The sequence below is a fragment of the Homarus americanus genome, unplaced genomic scaffold (assembly GCF_018991925.1).
Source record: "Homarus americanus isolate GMGI-L3 unplaced genomic scaffold, GMGI_Hamer_2.0 scaffold26351, whole genome shotgun sequence".
Classification (NCBI taxonomy): domain Eukaryota; kingdom Metazoa; phylum Arthropoda; class Malacostraca; order Decapoda; family Nephropidae; genus Homarus; species Homarus americanus.
This window is the reverse complement of record NW_024724368.1, coordinates 4,530,872-4,543,462: the sequence shown is the minus strand read 5'-3', so window position 1 is coordinate 4,543,462 and position 12,591 is coordinate 4,530,872. Positions and strand designations below refer to the sequence as shown.

The window sequence follows — 12,591 nt, the reverse complement described above, 5'->3', positions numbered from 1 at the left end:
CCCACCAACCCTCACTACCCACTTCCCCCACAACCCACCAACCACTTCCCCACCCAACCCTTCACAACCCACCCACTACCCACTTCCCCACAACCCACCAACCCTCTGCCACTTCCCCCACAACCACCACTACCCACTTCCCCACAACCCACCAACCCTCACTACCCACTTCCCCCACAACCCACCAACCCTCACACCCACTTCCCCCCACCAACCCTCACTACCCACTTCCCCCACAACCCTCACTCCACTTCCCCCAACCCACCAACCCTCACCCACTTCCCCCAACCCTCACTACCCACTTCCCCACCCACCACCCACTTCCCCACAACCCCTCCACTTCCCCACAACCCACCAACCCTCCAACCCACTTCACTACCCACTTCCCCACAACCCACCAACCTCCTACCCACTTCCCACAACCCACAAACAACCACCAACCTCACTACCCACTTCCCCCACAACCCACAACCCTCACTACCCACTTCCCCAACCCAACCAGCCCTCACTACCCACTTCCCTCACTACCCACCAACCCTCACTACCCACTTCCCACCCTCACCCTTCCCCACAACCCACCAGCCCTCACTCACTTCCCCCACACCACCCTCACCACTTCCCCACAACCCACCAACCCCTCACTTCCCACTTCCCACAACCCTCACTACCCACCCCACAACCCACTTCCCCCACAACCCACCAACCCTCACTACCCACTTCCCCCACAACCCTCACTAACCACTTCCTACCCATATTTTCATCACCAAGCATCACATGTGACTACAATACAGGGTATTAGGAACTATGGATGGACTTCCTTTTTAATTTCTCCTCCAATAGGCTGTAATTTGACGATCTGTCTACAAAATGCTGTAAAAATTAAATAACATTTTCTATACATTCTCCTGTCATATTTTGCAAGTGGCACATCTTTATGAATTTGTTTAAAATACAGTACTTACAAATACAATTATCAATCGAAACTATTGTACTGTGGTCACCACCACCCCTTTAACCACCACACACAATTCAACTTCAGTACCCTAAATCTTCCCTGCTCATACTTTATATTAGCCTTCCATACGAAAACCCATATATTATTTTCTTACTTTTTTTTACTTTTATCCTCTTCGCCACTGATCGGCTCGTTAGCCGCTTGGGCAATTGGTCACGTCTCTGATTACTTTTCCTTTTCATTTATCTTCTTCACCAAAAGATCGGCTCGCTAGCCGCCCGGTCACGTCTCTTGTCACGCACTGTTGGCAAATACTGGGCATGCACTGGCTCCTGAATGTACCTGAACCCGCTCCAGTGTTGGTCAAGTCTCGTCTTGAAAGAGCTTACACTCGGTGCCATCACAACACTCTCTGGTAGATTGTTCCAAGAGTTTACAACCCTCACTCCGAAAAAGTTTGCCCTCACAGTTTTCTGGACTTGCAGCTTCTTCAATCTTGAGCTGTGACCCCGTGTGGGGCGAGCGTCCGTCAGCTCCAAGTAAGGACACTTGACAGAGTAGTGCCCCCCCGAGATGCTTATACACCTCAACTAGGTCCCCCCTTGCCCGTCTGTAGTATAAGCTAGGCAGGTTCAGGCGCTCCAATCTCTCAGGGTAGCTGAGGTGCCGAAGTGCAGGCACCAGTCTGGTGGCCCTTCTTTGAACATTTTCAACCAACTGACAGTCCCTAGCATATCTTAGGGACCAGACGGGGTGACAGTACTCCAAATGGGGAAGCAATTCACTCGATGATCGTTACGAGGGACGGACCGTCTAGATATCTGAACAACCTTCTTATAAGACCCAATAACTTATTTGCCTGATTTACCTTCTTCTCGCAATGGCCCGAAAACTTCAGCTCATTGTCAACATACACACCTAGGTCCTTCTCACATTGTCTCAACTAGTGCAGTTTCTACATCCCGTTGGGACATATGATACGCCTACTTACCGTTGGTACGCCCCTTGTGTATCTCTTAAGACATCACACAAAACTCACATAATCTCAAGAGATTTTTAGATCAAAAGGGGTAAGTTGATAGTTTTCTGGAGGCCATCAGGTTCATGAGGAATTTAACCAGGCCAGTGCAACAAAAACAACCATAGAATACACCCATTTAATTTTCAAATTGCAAAACATTCCACTGCCCCTCCACCTATGCATGTAAAGGTAGTGTTAATGTTTAAAAGTACTTTAAAAACACAGTACATTTATTCTCTTATAAATGAAAATAATTATACTGTACTGTATATGACATACACATACAGTACTGTAATACAAATCCCCTAAAACTAAACACAATAAAGTCAATTCAAAAGCAACGAGATAGATAATAAAATACCTGTACTGTACTTGTAATGATACATTTATCCTTTAGGTTTAGGTATTCACATCTACAGAAGATAATACTGTAATGTACTCTGCAGTATTTATGAAACAAATTTTCTGAGAAAAAAATTAGACAAATAAGCATTACATAAAAGTACAATTCCATTCAAGACAAATTCACATTTGATTCCTTAAAAAAATAAAATAAAAATAAATAAATGAGAAATAAGAAGACTGAAAAAATATATACTGTATATTGGTCAACATTCCTCTCATTTATAAACCAAGGATTACTGGGTAAGAAAGCAGGTAGTGTACTGTACAACCTACTCCATTTGTTATTAATTATATCCAATATTATTTCTACTAAATACTGTACAAAAATTTAAGATGTTGGAATGTATGACATCTTTATCATAAGTCTCCTTTGATATTTAATCATGAAAATATGCTCAGTACAGTACTGTAGTATTGTACAATACATTAATATAAGAAAAATTTATGAAATGTAGATATTTTCATTAGTAACATGTGCTGTAAAATTTCTTGTGTTAATCATGAATGACTAAAACAAATTCCTTCAACAAAATTTACTGATACATTGAAAAATTTCTTTGATTTTAGAAAACTTCTCTTATGCATGTTAACAAAGCATACATTTTACAGTACAGAACAGCACAGCACAAGAGAACAATGCATACGGTATACTATACTGTATAGTACAGTACTGTAAATTAGTACATACTGTACCACATTCACGTAATACAGTATTAAGATATCACTAAATATCACAGTTGGGATGAATACTGTACTGTATTTCAACATGAGATATGATATAAATTATAAAATTCTGTATATGAAAGACTTAAAAAATGTAACCTAATTCCACATACAGTAATGTGGTGACTGTAAAAGGGCATCACAAGTATAAGCAAATAAAATCTTTTTTTAAACACAAATAGAGGTTTCCATAGATAACTCACATAGAACAGTACTATTAAGTAAACTGTAATTAACTGCAGTTGTATTACCTAAATGCTCAAATAAATTTATAACAAAATATGCTACAGTATGTGCAGGGCCTTGTAATAAAGGCAGACTGCTATGTATATATTTAAAACATATAAAATCTAAATCTCTGTATATATAAATAAATATCTATCAAATAGTATACTGTATACTGTAAACATGTATATATATATATATATATATATATATATATATATATATATATATATATATATATATATATATATATATAATATAAAATCTTCCCTACACAACAAAAGTCAATAATCATTGCCTGATTCTTAAATTTTTTAAGTTTTAACAATATAGAATTTTTTATTTTTTTGTTTATTTATTACATTTAAGGAATTTCTCAAACATGTGTTAACCTGTACTGTACAATAAAAACATTCAAGGAAATCAAACATCCATCAGACATCATGAAAGTAAGAAAACTGATCTTGAATTTTATCCTTTAAAATGTGTATCTTATATTCAAAAGAAATAAAAATTAAATAAGAACCCAAGGGTTTATCTTCATCACAGTATTATGAAATATAAATGTAGTTAAAGAAATACAGTGTACATAAAATGACTTAATATACACTGTATCTCACAATCTGAAGTTTCAGTTATTTGTATTATATCGGCCTAACATCCTATTTGCCACTTCTCTCCAATTTGTGACTTTACCAGGAGGAAGGCCTGCTGAAATTGGGTCTCCATGGGTCACAGTATTTCGAGGACAATACTTCAGAGTGTGAGCAAAATCACCAGTAGCGTTGCAGAGGGGACAGACGTACAACCTCAAAACAGGACACTGACAATGACCACGTTCATCCTGTTAAATAGCAAGCTTCATTAATTAAAATCAATATACTAGAGCAAGAGCACATTTACTCTTTACCATTTACTTGCATGCTGTCTTTCACTACAGGTACAGTACATTATTACAGTGCATCAGTTAATATCTGCAGAACTTGTTTAGTTCTCTTGGCTATAAAAAGAGTCATGTTTTGCCAAATCAGTTTTATAAACTATCATTAGCACTCATAATAATTCATAAGCTTTCAGTTTATTGCTTATTTTATAGAGAAAATTATGCTTCAATATACAGTACAGTACACTCTTGGAACAAACTGTCAGAGTTGTGACGGCACTGAGTGTGAGCTCATTAAAGACCAGACTTGAACAACAATCAGTGGCGAAGAAGGTAAAAGTAACACTAGTGCAAGTACAGAAACATTCTGGAACCATAATATGCCCAGTACTTGCCAACAATGAATAAAAGAAATGTGACTGGCCACCCAGTACAGTACATCAAATACAGGTACAATATTTTATTTCAAATCACATAAATAAACATAAGTATACGTACCTTTAATGTATGGGATTTATAGAAGGTAGAATGGTAGTTATTGTTCTTACAAAACACACAACCTTTAGTTGGAGAATTTGCTGGGGACATAACAGGAGACTTGGGAGGAGTGTATGAGTTTAACATATTTCCATTGTATGAAAGATGTGCCACATCCCTTGCTCCAGAAACCAAGGCTAGTTCTTGCATTAAGGCAACTAAATCTGGAAAATATATACATGAACTGTACCTGTAATTAATAATTGAGTTTTCCAGGAATGTCAACCAGCATAGCCCTTGATTTAATACAAAAGAGTAATTTTAATGATCACATAGAAAATTAAATACTGTACTGTGTAGCAATATATATATACTGTATATATATATATATATATATATATATATATATATATATATATATATATATATATATATATATATATATATATATATATATATATATATATATATATATATATATATATAATGCTACACAGTACAGTATACATATATAATTTACCAAATATGGCGAAAAAGATATTTCATAATATGTAAATGTTACCTAAATATGAGAACAGAACAATATTAACAATATACTAACCTGACTCATGGCAAGATGCATATGTAGTATGGTAAAATGCAGTTTCAGATCACCTCCCTTTTGGGGAACAACGACTGTCCTGTGACCCAGTGATCTATGAGGGAAGTGAGAGTGGTGAACCATGGTACAGTATACTGTAGATGGTAAACATGCTGTCCCATCATTTCACATATGGTAAGGTCTTGGGTTTGAGTCCCAAGTGGTTCATTTTTGTTTTGTTTCCCTTACTATCATTTATGGTTAACTAAGCAATGGCTTGTACAGATGGAAAAAATACAGTACAGTACTGTATTCCATTACATACAAACCAGAGTAAGGTCAGCTTCACGCTTATTGGTATTTAGTAGAGCATTGGATGTTTGCAGATTGAAATACTTTTTTTTTTACTTTTACTTTTATCCTCTTCACCACTGATTGGCTCGTTAGCTGCTTGGGCGATCGGTCACGTCTCTGTTACGCACTGTTGTAAAGTACTGGGCAATGCATGTTGAAAACACCTATAGGAACCCATCAGACCTCTATATTACAAGCTTCAAGGCCCTAAGAGGAGATACCACCATACAGTCAACCTAGGGAACAGTACAGTACTGTACAGTATGAAGTCTGATTTTGTGATTGGAGGAGATGAGTAACCTAAAAGAATGTACTACAGGTTGACAACCCTTTATCTGAAATTCCAAAAACCGAAAAGCTCTAAAAACCTAAAGTTTTTTTGTGTTTTTTTGTGTTTTTTTTTTTTACAGGGATTATTAGCCCAGCCAGGCACAGATCACTGACCCACATCGGGGCCTGGGGGGCAAAAATGTAATAGTAATTATAAAAATAATTATTCATAGTAAATAAAATTTTTAATAATTATACACCAAAATAAAATAATAATGATTACAATAATAATAATAATAATAATAATAATAATAATAATAATAATAAAAATATCATAATAAAATTAATAATAATAACAATAATACTGTAATAATAAAATAATAATACAATAAAGAAATACAAGAATGAAAAAAGATCAAAACTGAGAAACACGACCTAGACCTATGAATTATTATTATTATTATAATTTTTATTATATTTTAGACCCCCAGGCCCCAATGTGGGTCAGTGATCTATGCCCGGGTGGGCTAATACACACACACACACAAAAAAAAAAAACCCTAACCATTCTGAAAACCGAAAAATTCCAAAAACCGAAATGCCTCTGGCCCCAAGGATTTCGGATAAAGGATTGTCAACCTGTATTGCTACATATTCTCTGCCGATCTGTTATTGCCAGGGAGTTTCAACTACAGTGAACCCTCACTTTACGCGGTCAATTGAACCCACGGCGGCCCGCGTAAAGTGAGAAACGCATAAAGTGAACAACATAACATATGGGATTAATTGAAATAGAGACCGGGCCGACCCCCAAACTCCACTTTTTCAGACACAATACCTACGTTATAGTAAAAATAACTTCTTAATTTTATGATGGTATGCACACACAATTAATAATTAAGAGAAATATCAATAATATTAGGTTTTTTAACACTTACATTAGTAGAAAAGATGGCTGGGCACACGGGGATGGGGGGTTGGTTCCGAGGCAGAGGGCAGGTTATTGGCCCTCACCTGTATCACTTGTATCAATTGTATCACTATCCACTACAGAGGCTTGCAGGGCCTTTGTCAAACCCCTCAAAGTCCATATAAGTCCATATCCTCACTATCATTATCACTGACTTGGGCCGGCTGTGGTGGGTGGCGGGTGAAGAACTTGGTAACGTTTTGATGACTGGGCGACCTTGTGCGCACCCTGCTCGCACTGCTCTCCGCGTAAAAGGTACACACACCGCGGAAAGTGAGCATTCCGGTTTCGGCAGGGTACCGCGTAAAGTGGGACCGCGTAAAGCAAGGGTTGACTGTATTCCATATGGGAAAAGGAATCCCACTGTCCTAGACTGCACTGGAAGCAAAACCAAAAAACCACATGATCCAATGGGGATGAAAGATTACTGCTTTTAAGGAAATAATACTCTCTATATCATAGGTAAAATGTGACAATGGATTAGCATGATAGATGTGTTGAGTTAGCATTGTAGAACCTGTGTTGTATTTAGTGCCCCCAGTTTACTGGCACTGCAGTTGAAGGAAAATCAATACGTACTGTATCACCATCAGTAACTTATTAGCCTCACCATTATCCCATCTCAAACAGTTACACAGTCTACAAATCTAATAAATTTCTTTAACTGTTCTAAGAATACAAACAGAATTCCGATAATATCTTAAATATTTTGCCTAAATTTTGATACCACTTAATATTTCAAAATTATTCAGTACAGTACAATACTCTATACAATACTATACTAACTAAAAAATAAAATCTGATGCTCTAGCTACAGTACTTTACAGAAAAGTTAAATAATATATCTACACTTTTAAGAATTACTTAGCATCACTTGCAAATTGTTAAATGATGTCAGATTGAATAATAAATCACTCGTACAGTCCTAGAAAACCGTCATAAATCTCTCAAATTATAAGCACATACTGCACTGTACTTGGCACAGTAGGGTACATATATTTCATGCAGTATCATTGATGAACATTATGTTATGAGAAAAAGTTAGGGCAGCTAAACTAAACTATTGAAAGCAAATACTTCAACGGCATTTTATGTAAAATTACCTGTGTGCTGTCTCTGTGGTTGAAAAGCTGTTCCTTGGCTGCCGTAGGATTCAGTCAATGGAGCATTACGTGGTAAAGAAAGTTCATGAGATGTTATAAAATCCCTATTAGTTTGTAAAGAATATGGATGACACACTTTTGGTGGTGCCATAGCTGAGGGTTGGCTCATATTCCCAATATCCTGTAACACTCCCCTTTGAGACAATGAAGACATTATGTGGTCCCAAGGGAGAGGATTCTGAGGCCTATATGTGTCAGTTACAGATGAAGTAAAAGTACTATCACTTGGCATTTTTGTATTTGTATTCCACAAATTCCTTGGAACATCTTGAGCTGATGGGAAAAGTTGACTTTTTGGGTTTGTGGAGTCATTTAGGTCAGTTGCTATCAAACCCGATTCATTTCTGCATTTTCCTATACCTTTGGCGAAAGATGGGCAAATGTTTTCTTCATTGCCTATGGTTGGAAACATGTCTACACTTGAAGTCGACTGTGTAATTACATTTCCAGGTGGGCTTGAAGCCAAAAAATCTGTAAAATCATGTGGTATTTGACCATGATTAGTCAATGGCTCCCACACTTCTCTCTGGATGACTGGGATTAACTCAGCCTGAAGTAATGAATCATTTGAACTTAAAGGTGTGTGCCAAAAATCTTGGGACTGGGAAACTGACAATGACTTATTAAGAGAAGAATCTTGTTCATTTGAAGAAATTCTATTATCTGTTGCGCTTATTGCATTTGTAAGAGGGGGAGAACATAAGTTATTTACATCACAGTCTTCACTCAGCTGTTTCCACAATGCACTTGTTATTTTGGAAGGAGGGTTGATGACCTTATTGCACTCGGAGATAGACGGGCTCCATCTACATGATCTGAAATTTTAAAGATGTATAGTAAGTAGTACTTATCATTATAATGAATTAAACTGGTTTTATTGTCAATATTTTCATTGTATAAAAAGAAAGTTATCTCAGATAAAAACACAGGTATTTGTACAATATATACAAGGTGGTTCTGTAAACAGTACATTAAAATGGAGGATGAAATCTTTGGACAATTCTAAACCACAATGTATCTACGGAAAATGTCCGATTCTGCATATGGCTATGTGTTCGTGACAAGTGCGAGCAAACTAAACATGGTCCAAGCATTCTGGACCACGTCAGACAATCAATGGTACGACGTGTACAGGCCTGCATTGAAGCAGAAGGGGACAACTTTGAACATTTCCTTTAAGTTGTAACAGAGGGGTCACACTGTAGAGATCTGTGAATAAATTATTACAAAAACCTATGGGAGTTTCACTTTAAATTCACTCTCATTAATACAACATCTTAAATGTATTGTAATATGGAAACTATACAGAATCTGACATTTGACCATAGATACATTGTGGTTTAGAATTATCCAAGGATTTCATCCTCCAATTTAATTTCTTCTTTGCTAAATCACCCTGTATATATGAGTATATAGTGTATACAGTACCTCAAGATAAGGACGCTCAAGTTAAGGAAAAGTACCAGGGAATGAGTTTTGAGATACAGTACATGTACAGAAGAATTACTTGCATTAATGGATATTTCCTGAAAGTTTAAAATCTGGGTTATACAGTATTCAGCAAAGTTCACCTTTACTTTTATCGTCTTTGCCACTGATCAGTGTATAAATCTTGCCATCTCCAATGTTTCACAAAACAAAAAATAAAGTATGTAATAAGGTTTAGAAAGACCAAATATTAAATTAGAGTACAGTACCTGTAAATTAAATTGACATACAGTATTAAGTGTTATAACCTTGGATGACAGGGGTGGTAGAGGAAGGCTGATGCTGCCTTAACAAGTACAGCAGTGTGACGGCAGCATCTACATTTACATAATGGAAGAATATTGGAAAATAAGGTTCAAATTATTGAACCAAATTTCAAGTTAGACAATTTTTCAGGAATACAACCCTCCCGTAACTCGAGGAATGCCTGTACTGTACAACATTTCCTTTCTGGTACAAAGTGAATACTTTTTCTTAATCCTGCTGATGAACTTGAAGCAATATATTGTATCAAGCTTAAAAGCCATGTTCAATGTCCATCTACAACAAAGTCATCTCCTGGTTGTGGAAACATGTGGGTGCATTAATTTTCCAAACTTACAATTATGGACAGACAGACTAGGTGGGGGACAGGATAGGGGTAAAATCAGCTTGAAAATTTATTTATATCATGAACAAAATTATCTGCAGAAGTCCATACAAATTCAGAGCTCACCAGTGAATACTTTTAGCTTCATCCTGCTACTTACCCATCGACAGAATGTTGAAGTCCAAAAACAATGGAAAAATATTAACTGAAAAATCAATTAAACTAATTAGATAATTATGAGATTTATATATAAAGTCCAACTCTCCATGGTAAAGGCCTCGTGAAGCCTGAAATAAACCGGAGTGATATATTAACTGGCAGGTGAAAATCAAAGTGCCTTCATACTTATGAAGGGGATGTACTGTGCATAGAATGAGACTACACAACTGAAAATTCACCTGTAAAAGATTTTCATATACAGTACTGTACAGTGAAGCCTCTCTCTAAATCATAAGTATGGATGTACAGTATCTGAATCAAGAAGTTACTCAAACAAGCAATATGACATATGAACTGCCTCTTGTCATACAAAGTAAGGTTAAGCTTGTCAGATATTCCATGATATATCTTTTGGCTCTACATACACCTGTAAGATTTCTGAGTTTGTTCTGGCATGGTATGAGTACAAACATTACTGAACACAATTACAACATTATTATCAAGGAACATTCAGAGGGCAGTTATATTAGTGTATAGTCACAGCACAGTCACTATGTAGTATAAGAAAATGATCATAGAAAAAATAGTTCTATCGATTGAGTTAAGTGAATTTCCGGAATTCTGCGGTTGCTGTTTACTGTAATATTATCCACATTACTGTAGTTTATTTCCTGAGAGGTTGGGGACAAACTAAAGATAGAGGGATGATGAACACATCCCACAAAGGCGTAGGGTAGATACACGCTACATATAATAAGATTAACATTTAATTTTCCCAGCCTCTTTAAAGAGCGTATTTTAGCAATTGCACCCCATATCTGCATTCAATTGATATATATATATATATATATATATATATATATATATATATATATATATATATATATATATATATATATATATATATATACTGTATATATTGCTTGCAGTTTATATGCATATTTATTGTAGACAGAGAGATACAATATAGATTTTTCTTTACATATTGCCATTACATTTAGATCTTGTGTATATTTCAGAGTCCTGTCTTCGATCATCCTTGAATGTATAAATATATTCCCGTGACCAGTCTTAAAAACAGTTTCCAGCAATAAAGGTTAATGTTGCCCACCCAGTCATAATAGAAGGATCATCCACTAAGAATATATCAATCAAAACCTCACTCATCCCCCCTCCAAGAGTCCTGGGAGAAGCCCATTATTGCATCCTCGCAGTCATTCTATTAACTAAAGCCTTGAAGGGTTATTATAAATGTCTTCTCTGAATGTTCTCGGATGTGTGTCTCACCTTTGGTCACTCAATTTAGTTAATACTTTTAAAGGGAAAAGTTCCAAATATAAACTCGCACTTAAAAGGACAGCTGATTTTAGTCTTCTAACAAAAGGAACATTTATAAACAGGTAAGTATTTATATATATCACAAAATAATATATCAGTATCTTATTTATATTACCTTGGTGTATCGGTGTCCATTTCACGCCTGAAATCTAAGTAAAATCCACCAGCCCTTCCCACTCCAAGTGTCATTACCGACTGTCACAGGTGTCCCGAACTGCCCTGGACAATGGATTACGTCATTCGTCGACTTGAAGTCTTCTGTAAAATATAAATTCACCATGTACTTATATATACAATATTAGTATTATTCTTTAAATTTGAGAGTATATAATGGTAACTGCTGTATATAATAATTATATGAGAAGGAATATGCGCCATTTATTTTAGATTTTTATATGATCTAATTGTCGAAGAAGAAGCGGGAAGTTCGAAATCATTTAATCTCCAGCAACAATTTATTTTGTATTAAGATTAATTACCCTAATGCTAAACTAAACTAAAATAACATGTAATATCATAATATCTTAATTTAACCCTTTAGGCAGCGTTAGCGGGGTTAATCTTCAGGTGGAATAATCATGGGATGAATCTTCAAGTGACTAGAAAAATTTGATTTTTGTGGAGTTGCAATGGTTACAGACTAAGAACATCAACTATTTCGTTGCTAAGTATCACATTAAAAGTATTATTAAATTAGAAGAATAAATCTGGCTGGTAGGGTTTTCCATTCCCCTTGAGGGTGGAGGGTTCCGATAAAATTAAAGTAAGATATTTATAAGAAACTCTACATTCCTATGCACAAATTAAGGTTTATTGTATTATATGATAATATTAAGTTTCTTAAAAAAGGCGAACATTATTGAAGATTGACAGTACTGCAGATCTAATTGTAAAACTGTATACGTACTCAGGAGTATAAATCTGAATCCTTAAAATTTTCCAAAAGAATCGGCCTTATTCATTTCATCTGCAGCATATATAACTTATAATC

General features: G+C 35.9%; 1 protein-coding gene across 1 annotated transcript; it reads right to left on the bottom strand.

Annotated features, from left to right (window-relative positions):
* Positions 1–3,722: 3,722 nt before the first annotated feature.
* On the bottom strand, positions 3,723–11,840 carry LOC121864194. The gene is made up of 4 exons (XM_042363207.1): positions 11,716–11,840; positions 7,967–8,841; positions 4,711–4,913; positions 3,723–4,173 (listed from the first exon to the last, which is right to left on the bottom strand). The coding sequence occupies exons 1-4, from the start codon at positions 11,787–11,789 to the stop codon at positions 3,961–3,963; spliced, it is 1,365 nt and encodes a 454-aa protein (XP_042219141.1). The 5' UTR covers positions 11,790–11,840; the 3' UTR covers positions 3,723–3,960.
* Positions 11,841–12,591: the final 751 nt, after the last annotated feature.